Source organism: Hemicordylus capensis, chromosome 3 (genome assembly GCF_027244095.1).
Source record: "Hemicordylus capensis ecotype Gifberg chromosome 3, rHemCap1.1.pri, whole genome shotgun sequence".
NCBI classification, from domain to species: domain Eukaryota; kingdom Metazoa; phylum Chordata; class Lepidosauria; order Squamata; family Cordylidae; genus Hemicordylus; species Hemicordylus capensis.
Window position 1 is genome coordinate 64,776,353 of NC_069659.1, and position 16,080 is coordinate 64,792,432.

At 39.9% G+C, this 16,080-nt stretch overlaps 1 protein-coding gene across 2 annotated transcripts in view; it reads left to right on the plus strand.

The window, feature by feature from the left end:
- CRYBG3 (crystallin beta-gamma domain containing 3) overlaps positions 1-16,080 on the plus strand; it is a 93,116-nt gene that overhangs the window by 7,773 nt on the left and 69,263 nt on the right. For both annotated transcript variants that reach the window (XM_053308755.1, XM_053308756.1), the window contains exons 2-3: positions 8,217-8,289; positions 11,496-11,917. In XM_053308755.1, the coding sequence (XP_053164730.1) occupies positions 8,217-8,289; positions 11,496-11,917 (495 nt within the window). The remainder of the gene's footprint in view (positions 1-8,216; positions 8,290-11,495; positions 11,918-16,080) is intronic.

Sequence of the window (16,080 nt, forward strand, 5' to 3'; positions counted from 1 at the left end):
TGCCTGTATGCTCTCCAGAGGCATCTGGTGGGCCACTGTGTGAAACAGGATGCTGGCCTAGATGGGCCTCGGGCCTGATGCAGCAGGGCTGTTATTATGTTCTCAAGAGCAATAACGTACTGTGCCATGCTTTCCAGATCTCCATTCTCTCCAGAGCTGCCCAGCAATGCCTCCCCAACCCCTATTTTTGCCACTTTTCAATGAAAAATCACCGAGGCTGGGAGGTGGTTGAACAAAAGAGCCACAAAATGGCCCCATTCAGCAAAATGGTGGCTGGAAATATGACCTCAGAGGTAATTTCCGGCCACCTAGGAACTGCGGATAGCCAAATTTCAACTATTTTTAGATCAGTTGATAATGAGGCCGGGTGTACATGGCTGACCATGGATACACGAAACTGCAGGTTCTGGGAACATCTATAACAGGCCGCCTGTATAGGCTTCACTTTAGATATCATTCTTCACTCCATACATATCACAGACACTTTAAACTGTTGGAGCTATGTATATGTGGAAACATGGGTCAGTATTTTCTGGGTATTAAGGTCAATACTTTGTTTTCAAATTCTTGCTGGTTATTGCTGATGCTTTGCGATTTTTATTGTTTAAACTTCATCATAGTGAAATACTCCCGAATGTGTTGTGTTAAAGCACTGCACATATGTACCAGCAGCATTACTTCTAATTTGAAAAGCATGTTGGAAATTCCTTTGACCTATTTGTCTAATGCATAGTCTGTATTAATATTAGTTGCTATGTTTGACAGATGCTAGGAGAAAAAATTCAGTGTAATCTGCTATAATCCAGATGCTCGGTATATTGATTCACAGCTCTACACAAAAAACTAAAATTCTGCTGTTCATGTCAATCAGATGTTGAGAATATTGTTTACTTTGAATTATGTTGGTCAATATTATTTATTTTTAATGTTGGAATTGAAATTTGGTCATTGAGTTTCGAGCAGTTCATAGCCTATAGGAAAGTTCTGAGTGGGTATAAAGGTGTGTATTTTTCTTTAAATTGTCCTAGCAATGACTCAACTGTATTCAAACATGATTTTTAATTAGATAGTGAAAGTCTAGACTTCTTTGTCTAGAATTTAGAAAGCATTTTGCACAAACAACACTTATATAAGCAAAATCTTACACTTGCAAAACTTGTGATAAGAAATGAAGGCATCCAACATGTTCAGGTAGCTTCAAAGGTTAAGTAAATAAAGAAAATCTGGCACTTATTTTTTTCTGGATTGCTTCTGTAAATCAAAGATGTCCAGCTGCCGGTGAGACATTGCATGTAGCAGTATATTAGCATAGTCAGTTGCTGGTCCTTGGGTCCACTCTTCTTCTTCTCCCTGCAAGCTAAGAAATGGCCAGACTCCTTAGCCTCGAGTTATTGTTCGCCCTAGACAGCTTTAGGAGAGAGGTACACATGGCAAAGTAATTGCTTTGTGTACACAGATGGTAACTACTCTTGATAAGTTACCACAGATTACATTAGTGTGTTTGTAAGTGAGTGAGGCAATGCACACTTTCCCCTGCCATTGTACTGGAGTGAGACATTCTATCCAGGTGTTGCACTATTAAAATATAGTGCACAAAATATATATTATTGCACTATAAAATATAGCTTTTTTAGCAGTCATAGTTTCTAATGTAGAATTTCAAGTATTATCCCCAGCTTTTCAGGGTTTTTTTCCTTTTCCATGTGTAGAGCTGCTTCAGCACATTTCACTTTATTTAGCTCACTCCTCAGTAAGATCAAGTTTTTCCAGAATTTCTTCTGCAATAACTTCTCATTAAATTTTGGGCTTTGGGGGAGATGAAATGAAAGTGAGGTATATGGTATAATGTCTCAACATGAATCCAAAACGTGAAATGCCCAGGGATAAAATCTACGTGCGATATATACTTGTGTACAAACAAACAAACAAACAATAAATAAATAAATGATCAAAGTTAACAATGTAAAATTGTTTCATAATGTTCAAATGATTTTAAGGAAAGCTTTTAGAGGTACCATACCTAGAAAAACCACAATAGTGTGGTATAAAGCTCTGAGGAAACTCAACAGTTCAGCCACTCACTTGACCTTTTAGGGTCAATATTAAGGTTTGAATATTCCTAGAACATACATTAGGAACCATTTCGTAAAGTTAACATAATCAGAGGACTTTAAAATGCTCTAGGGAGGAGTTTTCTTCAAAACATGTGCAAATGTGCTGAAATTAAGGGCACTTCCCATAGAAGTTGCCCTTACTATGCATTCTTAATTCCATGTATACGCCAGCTGGTATATATGTACCCATTCTGCACTAACTTGTCATTGAAATCTCTGTCCCTTAGTCTTCCATCAGTCCTTCAACCTTGTCCCACTCATGTAACTAAATTTACCATACACCTACCTATATTCGGGGCAGTTCCTTGCAGGGCTAAAAATATACTGTTGTCCATCATCAATCTTGTAATGACTTTGTCCTACACGGTCTTGAAATGTCCAAACCTAGTTTATAGAGCCCTTATCTTCCTGTCTTGCTCCTCCCGTATAATTCTGTTGCCAACACCAATATATCTCTGTTCTTCTGCCAGTGTTCTGTTTCCTTCTGCATTCCAAGCATTTATGCCCAACATTGCAAACAAATCTTTGTGTACCTAATGTGGGTGGGGTGCTTTAATAAAGGAAGAGAAGGGATGGGCTTTTTCTTTATGCTTCCAAGTAATTGTTAGGAAGAATAAAGAGGGAAATGCATGTGGTCAAATGCTTGGGCAGCCTTTGAAGAGTAGACTATGTGTTAAGTTACAGAGAAAGTTGGGGGGGAAACCGTGAGTTACGTGGCCAAACTGACTTCCTTCTGCATATTGTCATTAGATCTGATATTTTGTGTGGGGTTTTTTTTGTTAATTTTAATCTCATTTCACACCCTAAATCAACCTTACAAAGGCGGGTTCATATGACTTGCATTTTAGTAGGAAAATTTCAGACTATTTTAGACTAGTTTGACCCTGTCATCTTCTTGAAAATATGTAAATTTATATTAATAAACATACAGATGGCCTTAAACTTTCTGTGCCTGATAGCTCTCATGCTGTAATTTTAGTCTTGAAAAGTGGACATTTCTTTTGCAGAAGTCATTTTCACTATAGTAATATTTCGGTTGTTTTTGTTATCTCAGTGAGTACAGGTTTCCCAAACATTGTTTGCTGGTTAGTGGGACTGTAGGGCCACTTGCCAAGAAGAATTGGCAGGTTGAGGAGTTGGCCTAGTTGGCCTTTCCCCTGCCTGCCCTGCCCCACAGCTTTTTGTCCCTCAACTGAGTCTTTTTCAGGTCCTAGACCTGGCTGGAAGGAAGGAAAGGAAATACAAACAGCTACGCAAAGAGCAGAGGATAATCAATAGGCAGGTGATGGGTTAAGCATTTTCTCACTGATTCATTTCTGCAAATGCCTCTCTCCACATCAGCGTTACAAGGCAAATACTGTGTTAAGAAACCATATATATATATTTGATTCATAACATGTGGTCCCAGAACAAACGCTTGTCTGAGTGTACAGTACTTGTGATGGTTAGGTCAGTTAGCCCAAGGTTTTAAAACATGAATTTCTGGCTATGTGCCTCCCCTTCCTGCATTCTACATCTTCACTTGGTACATCCACCTCTTGCACCCCTCTGCCATACAACGTCTTTCCTCCTGCCCAGTATCTCTGCACACACTTTCATATCCCAAGACTGCAACCTTACAGCTTCTATTTCTATGTCACTTCATTTTGCCTAAAACAACTAGGCTTGCAACTGTGCTTTTAGGGCCTCCCTTTCAATGCTTCCAAGTTCCAGTGGAATTGCAATGCAGGAAGCTTGGGAACACCCAAGTACCTGTTTGTAGTACTATTACTCCTGATAAATAAAGAGTTTTCTGTTATTCCTCCCCTGCCCGCTCCCAAGGTCAAGAAAATCAGAATTGAGCAATATTGTGACTCCGTGGAAATTAATGCTTATTGCTTTTAAAACATAAGATTTCATAATCTGCCATCTGCTTTGTTAGTTGCATGATGTGAAATTATTACATGAGAAATAAACTTTAAATTTATTGGATTAAAACAGATTTTACAAAAGAATTCGCTCTTTCCCAGCAACCTTCAAAATCTTTCAGCTTATATCTCATTTGTAAGATCCTGGTTCTAGAGCATGAAATACATTGGGAGACATAAATTCTTGTCCTGGTTCTTTCCTGACTGAATAATTGAGCAAGTAACTTAAAGCTTTGCACTTCAAAAATCAAAATATCATCTGCTTGGTCAAAAAATGGAAGGATTTATTGGGTAGTTTCCTTAACTGTAATGGACCCAGGAGTTCATGTTGATTGTAGAAAATATTCAAGCATCGTTTGAGAGAGAGCACAGGTTACCCTCTTAAGCTTTTAACAATGTTGGGCTGTGTCTCAAATTAGATTAGAGAAAGACGTTCTAAGGTTCTGCCCGGGTCCTTATGAGCATTATTTGGTCACGTTAATTTTGATTCATAAAGATGCCATTCCATAAAGTAAAGTGTGCCGTCGAGTCGATGTAGATTTCTGGCCACCACAGGGCCCTGTGGTTGTCTTTGGTAGAATACAGGAGGAGTTTACCATTGCCATCTCCCGTGCAGTATGAGATGATGCCTTTCAGCATCTTCCTGTATTGCTGCTGCCCAGTATAGGTGTTTCCCATAGGCAGTGGGGATTCAAACCAGCAACCTCTGGCTTGCTAGTCTAGTCATTTCCCTGCTGTGCCATTAGGTGGCCCATGCCATTCCATACTAGGTACTAATGTGATAGAATCATTGCCTTTGGTTGTAACTTATTAAGTGCAGCCTTAGGAATGTGATTGATAAAAGTTAAATAATAATTATAGGAATATTCATTTTGGTTCTGTATCTGTTGACAAGCCATCTACGTGGGAATCTTCTCCGGGCATGCTAAGATCTAGCTTAAAGTAAAATGTGCCGTAAAGTCGGTTTCAACTCCTGGCACCCACAGATCCCTGTGGTTTTCTTTTGGTAGAATACAGGAAGGGTTTACCATTGCTGCCTCCCATGCAGTAAGAGACAATGCCTTTCAGCATCTTCTTATATTGCTGCAGCCCAATATAGTACCAGCGGGGATTTGAACTGGCAACCTTCTGCTTGTTAGTCAAGCACTTCCCCACTGCACCATTAGGTGGCTTAAGATCTAGTTTACTGAACTTGAAAATTAGTAACAGAGATTTTGGAACAACCACGGAAATACTTTACAGAAGAATTGTTGTTGTTGATGTCTTCAGTGAGAAACTGAGGCTGTGTGATGATAAACCTTTTTGTATATGTTGGCTGACATCCGGCCTAATGATGTAACTGTACAACAGAGGTAGGGAGACTTTCACTAATCTCACTTTCCCTCTGAAGCTGACTAGGACTCCTGAAAATGGATGGGTTGGTTATGAGTTTCTTCTCTTAACAGAGCGTTCTAGAGGGCAGGCAGAACTAGGAAGTTTTACTCACTTGCACAACACTTTGAATGGAGGAAGACTTGGGAAGTTGCTTGCAGGCCCCTATCACACCCCTGCAGTCCATCCTCATGTGTGCACTTTGTTAGGATGTCAGCCAATGTGTAGCATGTTTTTTATGGTTCCTTATCAGTAAAGGGGCTTTTCTGAAACTGGGCTGCTCTTATAGTGCATTCTATTAGCTGTTCCCTGCATTGCAGAGCAGGGCCTTTTAGTTGTCCTCTAAGAAAAGAAATAATCCTTAATATCCTGATTTTCTCTCTTAAAAATAAACACATTCCAGTATTTGCAGATGTTGCACATGTGGAACATTTTGTGACAGAAGCTGTGAACTTTTAATTCTCCTCCCCCCAATTGTACTGCAAATGATAATCTAGGTCACGAAGGCCCTTTTCAGCAATAACTTGCCTGTTCTCCAGTCCTAAATATAATGTTGGCGTCAACAGTTGTAGGCTTATTGTTTTCTGTTCTGGAAAGTAGCTTCATTTAACTGGAAAAAGTACAGTTTGAGAATAAACAGCTTGATAGTTATTTTTTCTGCAGAGATGGGTCTTGGATTTAAAACTATTTATTTACTTTCTGTGAGTCATCTAATAACACATTCAGGGCCTTGTAAAAATAGTGGCCAAAATCCAACATACAATTGTGTGCACTTAAATCCTGCTGAAATAAACTGTGATTTAAATACACTTGACAGCTCTTGATTGCAGTCAGTGTAGATTACCTGACAGCTCAGTTCTCAAGTGTTTTTCTAGCACAAGGCCCATTCATGAAAACAGGAACTGTGTTGGTGTAGCTATTGATAATGAGTTACAAATGAGGAGAAAATGCAACAAAATTATTTAGATTTGCTGTTAATTTGTTTTATAGTCTAAAATTTTCCTCTGCATCTCTCTGTAAATCTTCCTATTTCCATCTCTCCTTAAAAAAAAAAAACATTTAGCTGTTTCTAACTATATTTTTAGAATCTGAAATAATTCTGGCTAGTTTTTTCTTTTCATTTTGAACATTACTTCTTAGAATATGGAAAAGATCAACTGCCTTCATTTGAGCTACATTCTGTAGCTTATCCTCATAAAACTTTATCCGCATAAAACATTCCGAGGCTAACATCTAGACTAAATTACTCAGCAGAAGTCCTATTAAAATTAATTAGTCCTTTAGAGTAACTTGTGAGAAGTACTATTGTGTAACTTAATCTGGATTAGAGATGGGCAGAATGTTCTGCGGTAGGAAAATTCCACCTTGAAATGGGCTGTTTCAAGCATTCTGAGCTCAAAATGGAACACCCTTAAAAAGGGGGGGGGGCTGTTTCGAGCAGAATGACCCATTCTGAGGTGGAATCCAAAATCACACTTGAAATGGGTCTGAAAATACTGCCTTGGAATGGGGTTGTTTTGTTGGGACAACCAGCTCAATCAGTTGGTCCGGCGGAACATTCCATGTATTTTAAAATCTGTTCCGAGCTTGGAACAGAATGCAAAATGTGTTTCGTGCACACTCCCAATCTAGATGTCAGTCATAGGATTGCAGCCAGTGCTGCAATCCTATGAACATTTGGAAGTAAGTCCTAATGAATAAATTGAACCTCAGTTTAATGTGTATAGGATCTGGCTGCATGTCTGAGCCTTTTTGGCAACAACAGTATCGGGATTCATGAACTAAATGAGATCTAACTGTCACTAAGTGAAAGTGGAACAGATTTACAATATTAAGTGAATCACATTGCATGCTTTTTACTCTGACTTATTGTTTATGTTTAAGTAAACATAAATGCTCATGGTGGTTTATGTTTGAATAAACTGCTCTTGTAAAGGATTCAAGCTTATTCTTGTGTTAATAATAATTTGCAGTAGAACGAGCTAGCAGAGATATCATTTTCCAGTACACCCTGGGAAAGGAAAAGTTATATGTCATTGTAAGTGGGCTGACTAGTCTTTGCATATTATGTTTACATGTCATCAATCGTCAAGAAAAAAATATCGTTTTGCATGAAAACACTTTCCATTTCTGTCTTGCATATCATGGAATTCATGTGTAAATTGTAATATATATTAATAATTGTAAATTGTAATTATATGGCTTTGTCCTGTGTGTAGCAAGTGTGCATGCTGGAAAGCCATGATCAATAACAGTTTTTCCTAAGCTCAAGTATGCATCAAAAACCTTCTATATTTAACTGCTTTCCATGTCTGCATCTGGTAATGTGTGAAACAGCTGCAAACTGAATAGAAAGAAAAAGGGTGAAATGTGACGTAGGGATGTGCACGGAACCAGCAGGGGCCGGTTCGAAGGCGAAGGTGGAACTGCCCAGTGTTCAAACCTTTTTAGAGGCCCGTAAAAGGGCCCCCGAACAGGTTCATGCACATCCCTATTGTGAGACAAGGATCGTTAAAACAATTCTGAGTCTGTATTAGGAAGGTGCTCACTAGCAAAAGGCAATGCAAAAAGGAGACGCATTGGTGATTCAAAATGGGATTTGCTAAAGAAGTGTGCTTCATTTTGAAAGGAGGGATCTGAAATTAGAAAACAATGTTATTTAGCCAAAATGGGGGAACTGTTTAGGCAGAGGGAGTGATGTGATGACCGAAATGGTTAATAATTTAAAAAAAAAAAAAAAAAAAGTAAAGAGAGTTGATGCCTATACCAGGTTCCAGAACTGGTCCAAATAAATTAACACTTACAAAATTTCTCTCTCTTTCAGCTTTGAAGCTAAGGAAGATGTCAGCATAGTATGTCAGAGAAAAGACAGCAACCCTCTTCCAGAGCTATTAAAGGTATGGTCTTCATTTTTATAATTTTATTTTATCCAATATTGCTTGCTTCCATTTAATTCCTTAGTATTTGAAAAGTCATGATAAAACCAAACTACACACATTTAAGCGTGTGCATGAGTAAATACACAAGAGGATGCTTCTTTCAATGTTGAATAGGTAGCCATTTATCACAGAAAACATTAGGCCATTATGGAACAGTAGCAAACGATCAGTCTTAGAAAGGGTGACCAGATGGGAGATGACTGGCTAGGAAGGACCTAAGCAGAGAATCCAGATTAGATTAAAATGCCTCTGTAGATCCAAAGGTATGACATTTGTTGGTATATTTGTTGCTGCAGATATTTGAATCAGTGAAAACATTAAATGCATCCTTGCTTGACAGCCTCATCCTCTTAAAATATTATGGTGCTGCCTTCCATGGGTTTAAGCACACATGAGGGTGACTGACAGAGCATAAGTTTAACAATATCTTACCATATCTTTTGTTGGATCAATTAGCTTGTTGCAAGTACTCACTGCATTGTTCTTCAGGCACAGGGGTTCATAGATACAGTAAACTGGCATGCTGATTTTCACAGTTGCAGAACTACAGAATAGCATGTATCAGTGTTACTACAGGAGCATCCTGTGTGTTGTGTGGGTCAAGTTCATCCGGCTGTTCTTCCTTGTCAGTTCAAATCGTATTGTATAACTGGCTATTCACTCCTGTCAGATGAGCTGCAATAGAGATGGTTCACTGGTAGTTTAAATTCCTTTAGAATTATACATAGATAATTGTATAATTATCTGTGATCCACAGTGCCTATCATACCCCAGCCCCATCTGTCTCAATAATGTTAGAGTTTTATGTGACACCATTGTGGTGTGTCTGACACTAGAGAGTAATCTTAGAGGAGTGGTACCAATGTTTCAAGCAAGTTGCCTCATAATGCCAATGCAACAGTGCGTTTGTCCTTTGGAACACGCTTTCCGGGAGGTTCGGTTAGCCCTTTGGGGGTATTCCAGGTGCTGGCAAAGACCCACCTTTTTTTAGCTCTTCCCGAATTTGTTTAATTTTTACTTTCATTTTCTCCCTTCTTGTCTGGCACTCTTCTGTGTTTTATTGTAAGGTTTTAAAATTTTAATTGTTACAAGTTACTTTGAAAGAAAGGTGAGCTTTACGTTTTTAAATGGCTAAATTGAATAAAACTAGTCATGTCACAGCTGATGTGTCTCATTCTAAATGCTTCTTAGCTATTGGATGGCTTGGGCTTTAAATTAAGTAATCGCTAGAGGAAAGAAACCATGAGTTGGTCCTTAGTGGAGACCAAAATAAAATAAAATTCACCCATGAGGGAACTTGAACATAATTCTGGATAGTTGAAAACCTCAAGGCATAAATTACTAAAGAACATATTCATGAATCTTTTCTTTGCACTCGTACACAGTGGTCTCTTCTTTCATCTTTATTAGAAAAATAGTATATTAATCTACATTTTAATTGTTAAATGTATGGAATGGCTATACTAAAATACTTAATTCTTTTAAACATATTTTCAAACGTATTCCCAATGATGAATGATAATCATATTTATTTATTTTACATATTTTTATACCATATTTTAATATCTTATCCAGCTGAGTTTGTAGCAACTTGTATGTAGCACATTAGCTGCCCCTAAACATTTTATTTGCTGCAACCAAGGTCTTGTCACAGTTCAGTTGTCTTCAACATGACACTTCCTGGTTAGCTATTTTAAAATAGCACTCAGTATGCCATACAACTCTATTCTATTCTATTTTTTCAAACAGAAACCTGTCTGAGTAGTTAATGAAATAGTATGGCATAGATAGATATGATGGGCCTCATCTACTGAACAATAAAAAATTATACACTTGTGGAAATGTACTACCTGAAATATATATTCAGTCTTGAATCCACAGATCTTAAAAGTGTTTTCATCAGTTAAGAATGCATGCTCCAGGTTAATTTAAACATTAGCATGATACAACATGTCTATCTTAAAAGTCACAAAATATGGAACTGCAATACATCTCAAGAATTTGGTCCAAAGAACTGTGAGTGAAATAAAAATAGCTGCTAGCATAATTGCAGAACTGGCTTGCACTATGCAAGAGCTTCCTCAAGAGTTTATGCAGTGCTATAAAATCCATTGATACTGAAAAACTATCTGGTTTTTAAAATGAAAGCAGCCCTTGAGGCATCTTTCTTATAAGCCTACAGTAAAAGAACTAGTTTCTACCACTGATGGAATCCGAAAGGCATCTGGTCAGTATGACTCATGTTAAAATGTTTCAGCCAAAGCCCTTACATTAAAACTGTCTACTGTGTATATAATGTAGTATACACAGAGTGCATTCCAATTCACTTATTAGACAACCAGTGGCTGACATGATGCTCAGCATTACTGGTAGAACTCTGCTCTCCAGGGCTGCCTTAGAGTCAGAGATCCGCCCCAACACTGTTAAGAATGAGTGCTTGCAGCACTTGCACAGTTTCTCCTTTCTCACACAGTGTAGGTCATCCTGTACTATGGGTTGTGTTCCTGAACTTTCTCCTATAGTTAGGGCTTGTTTGAAGTAGAAAGGTCAGCCTTCTCTCCCAGCAGGCAGTGGAAGCAGGACCCTCCCAGTCCTGTCTTGCTCCTAGCAAAAGGTCTACGAGAGAGCTCTTGTGCCCCTGCCTCTGGCTGACTATAGCCTTCTAAACTGTGGAAGAGCTGCTAGTGCAACCACCCATTCTTAACAGGGGCATATCTAGGGTGGGGCAGGCAGGGCACGTGCCACTTGAAGGGGGCGCCATTTTTAAATTTTTTTTATTTTTAAAAATGGCCACTGAAAACAAAATGGAAAACAAAAAGTGTCATACCTGTACTGGTGCACGTAATGTCAGCCAGAGTGTTGTAGTGGATGGAGTTAGACTTCAGTCAGGAAGATGCATGTTCAGAATCTCATTCAGCCATGAAGTTCACTTGGGTCACCAAGAGTTGGTGATCTTGGGCAGTCATCAACTCTCATCCTAATCTATGTCATATGTTTATTACAAGGATAAAATGTGGAATGTTCCAAGTACATTGTCTGACTTTCATTGGAGGAAGGGCAAGATGCAAGTACATTTGATAAGCAAAATAAATTCTATATAGTATGACAGTGACTAGTTTCTCTCTCACCATTTTTAATGAAAACCTCTGTTTCGTTTCTCATAGATTTCAGTCTGTGAAAATAAGAACCTCTCAACAGAGGAGCTGAGTAGGTCCACCACTCAGGAGGAATTAAAGAAAGCGAATAGTCTTCCTAGTTTGGCTCATGAGGGCAAGTCTGCCAACAATGACAGACAGATCAAGGAAGGATTTTTCCAGTATCTTGGGAGTTTATTTGGTATTGCTTCAAAATCATCCTGGAAAGAAACTGAGCAGTCATCTCTTAGACAGAGAACTGGGAACGACTTTGCAAGTCCTGCTAGTCACCATGAAAGTGGACACATTGAGCCTCCCGTACCAGAAATATTTGTCATTTCAACTCCTGGAAGTACACAGGGAGAATCAAATAAAGATGAAGAGACTAACGTAGTTAAAAGTTCCACTTCTGGCTCACAAGAAGCACAGGAACAACCTGTTGGAGCATCAGCGTAAGTTCAAATGTAATGTCTAAAAAGGTGTGTTCTTATTTGTGACCACAGGATCTCTAGAGCCAGTTATGTTCAGTGTTATGAATGTTAAGATCTCATGGGTCTACATTTTGTCAGTATCCTTCAGGACTGAAAGATGGCCACTTTACAGAAATACTACTATAACTCTGAGCTATACTATACTAGAATTTCCTATTAGAAATATCACCCTGGATGCAAAACCATGCAGCAACAGCAGTCAAATGTTATTTATTGTGGCTAATACGTGCTTCACTATAGTAAGGGTCAGTGGAGATCACAGCTTTTATTTTATTCCCACAATAATGGATTACTGCTGGCAGTTATCACAGTAACTTACGATAGTTTCTTATATTTTAAGCAGTCACTCTGAGATTAACTCATGCTAGGTTTTTGCATATGCATATATGTGATGCAAAAAGCAAAGTCACGTCACCTTCTATTATGAAATGTCAAACCTGTGCAAAGGTTTGAGACTTGGAAAATTTTCTTTCTGCTTTTGACTTGATGGCTATGATTTCCCATACTATGCTCTTCTATAGTCTTGGAGAATGTTCTACAAAGACTAAAGAAGAGTGATAAAGTATCATTTTGGGGGTGATAGGGTGGGAAGCCCAGAAGGTTGTAGGCAAAATGTTTAACTGTCCCAGAATAGCACTGAATATCAAAACTATCACAAAAGGACTACACAGGTTTCACATTTCATCTTAGAAGTTGGTATGACATTGCTTTTTCTGTCACACTAACACTGTATATGCAAAAATGTATCATGAGTAAATCTCAGAGTGACTGCTTAAGAGTATAGAAGCATGATACCTGCACATACAGGCAAACCTTGGCATTCGCAGACCTGACACCTGCGGTTTTGTGTTTCCACAGTCTGGTAGTTGGCCCATGACATTTTATTGGCATATGTGATAGAAATTGACAAGAAAGGAGTCAATTTTCATGTATATGCGGGTCAGGGTGGGCAGAAATGTCCTATGAGGTCATTTCTGTTGGCCATTTTCTGACTAGGAGCCATTATGTGACTTGTTTGGACAAAATGAAGCTCCAAAAAACAATTTTTTTCATGAAAAAAAACCCCTAGATTTTGGCACTTGCTGGAGGCCCGCGGACCTCCAGCAAGCCTGTGGACCTCTGGACTGTAGGGCACTTTATTTCACACACACACACACCACTTTTGTCTGCAGTTTTCAACCCTCCAGGGAACCTAAACCCCGCAATGGCATTGCCCTCATTACTTGGTATTTGCGGTTTCCTTATCTGTGGTAATGGCGAAGAACAGAACCCCCGCAAATACCATTCCTATATCACTCTGTATGATTCAAGCATGTATTAAGGAATTATGATTGATTCAACCCTACAGTAATCTTAACTATTTTTCAAGCACAGGACCCTGTGGCAAAAAACTAAAAATGTGAGAGCCATTTCCCATCATGCTGATGACCTCTGAACAGTACTGGGCTTTTCTTAGTTCTGGGAGGGCCCTTTATGGGAAATAGAGCCCTTTCTTGAGCTCTAGAAGGAAAGTACTGGGAAGGGCTACACTTCCCAGCACTCTGTGCACACTATCAAGATGGTGCAGGGGCTCAAGAGGGCTCCGTTTCCCTTCAAGGAGCCCCACTGGCACTGGGCAAGGCACAGCACTGCACAGTAAGAATGGTAAGAGCCTCCTCATCTGTGGCAACTTTTTAAAAGTCTCTAGAGACACTTTTTTCGCCACCCAAGCTTAACTAGACTTGCGGTTTTAAATTGTTTTAAGGTTTTATTTCTGTTTTAATTTGTGTTGTGTTGTAAACCACCCAGAGACGGAAGTTTGGGGCAGTGCACAAATAAAATAAAAATATGAATAAATAAGTAAATAAAATAGTCTCCACATGGTGCCAGGTAGACTGTGCAGAGTATTCAGCTTTGGCCAAAGTTTCACACAGCCCCAATAAACAATTAGTCGGGGAGCCACACTTAGGGATGGTGGGGGACTGCCACTGGTCCTTGGTCCTCACAGTGAAGAACACTGTCCTAATCTATACAATCCAGATGATAATGTGTAACACAAGCAAGCTAATATTCACCATGCTGGAGGGCACGGAATATATTTACTAAAATCAATCCAGGGAGGGCCAAAGAAACAAAGTAGCCATAGCTTCTGTAATTAGCAGATAAAATTCTTTCAGGAACTTAGCCACTTTGAGTTGCTTAGAAAATAAAGGTTTACACATTCTTGACATTTAACTGAAGGCAGTTGTCTTGTTACCCCATCGGCATTACTTGTTACCCCATCGGCATTGCATAATCTACTAGGACTGAGCCATGGCAATTGAGAGAGAACTGCTTTAGTTGAGTTTCTGTTCATTTGCTCTAGGCCAGGGATTCCCAGTGTTGGGTCCCCAGATGTTATTGGACTTCAGCTCCCATAATCCCCAACCAAAGGCCACTGGGGCAGGGGATTATGGGAGTTGAAGTCCAATAACATCTGGAGACCCAATGTTGAGAACCCCTGCTCTAGGCAATCAGTCACAACTGGAAGACATTTAACCTCTCTCTCTCTCTCTCTCTCTCTCCTTATGTCACACCTGATTGAATGCCAGAGGCGCTCCTACCTCTGGACCATGGGGCGCTGGCCTGTGGCCTCCTAGGTCTGGTGGGACTTCCAAAGGTCTGCAGGGGCCTCCTGCAACCACTTCACACCTCCACGCTCACCCCGCTCCAGCACTGTGGTGGCATTCGTTGTGGGGAGGTTGGGGGGACAAGGAGGGTAAAGTTTCCCTTTACCTAGATCTTTACCTGGGGGGAGGGTGGGATGGGACATGGCAGTGGTGGCTGCAGGGACAGGGGGCAAGGAGGGGGGAGTTCCCCCTGTTACCATCCAGGATGGGAGGAGGTGGCCTCTTTCCAGCTCTGTTCCCTCCTCTCAAGTGACTGGATGGGTGTCTCTGCTTCCTCCATGTGGAGGAAGGCCAGAAACGGTCTGCACAGCAGAGATGCAAGAGACTGCCCAAAGATCTCTGTAAAGGCAAACTTGCCGCCCATCACCCTCCTCCCTGCAGCTAGTGCTGTTGCCGTGCAGCGGCGTTCTGGGGTTTTTTTACAGTGTAAAAGCGGGGGGAACTTCCTCCTCACATACTCCCACCATCGCAAGAGGTGGCCTCTGAAGCCCTTCAGGTCCTGGGTGTACCACTGTTGAATGCCAAAGGCCCAGATCTTTATCATGCTGAACTTCAATTCTCCAATAGCTATTTACCTAACTTTCGCGACAGTATCCAGATTGAAACTCAGTAGGAAGTTAAGATGATAATGCCCTTTTCCAGTGTCTAGGTTAGCAGGAGTACACTCAGTAGGAAAAAAATAACTTCACACTCTCTTGCTGTCTTCAGGCCAATATTCTGCTAAATGCTGGTCATTTGCTACAACTAATAAACAACAAACCGATCTGGATTAACATCCTTTTAATGTTTCGTTTCATCTCATCTCATTATATTCTTTGTGCACATACTTTACGTACAAACTGCATTAGTTGCAGAATGTATTTCTCTACATTTGTCCATGTTTCTACTTGTTTATCTTTGCATTTTCAGCTGCTGCTGTTCTCAAAAAAAAAAAAAAAGCATTAGATGGCAAAACATTACTTTCTCCCAGTTTCCTTTTCCCATAAATAAATCAATTAAATGGAACTTGGTTCTTATTCATAAATAGAAATAAGGGAGCGGAAATCCTGACTAGCCTGTTCTTGATTCTGTGTTTTAGGCTGTGAGATCACTGAGCTGGAGGTTTATTACACATGGCTTTATGCCTCGGGGTATCTGAAGAGTGAATCTGCTTCGCAGCAGATTCGCAAGATGTTTACTTCAGGGGATTAAAATGACAGTCCACATAGCTGTCGTCTTCTGCCTGCACTCCCTGGCAGATCTTTTTATTGTGCATTCATACCTCCGTGGTCCAGGTTTTTCCTCCAACCAATCACAAATCACAGCACAGAGGAAGAGAGCTTTTTAAAAATAGCAATAGTTAGACCTCTTCTTAAGAAAAGGAGGCAATAGTTAGAACACTTCTTAAGAAGCCTTCCCAGGATCCCTCAGCGATGGATAGTTATAGGCCAATCTCCAATCTCCCCTGGTTGGGCAAGGTAATCGAGAGAGTGTGGC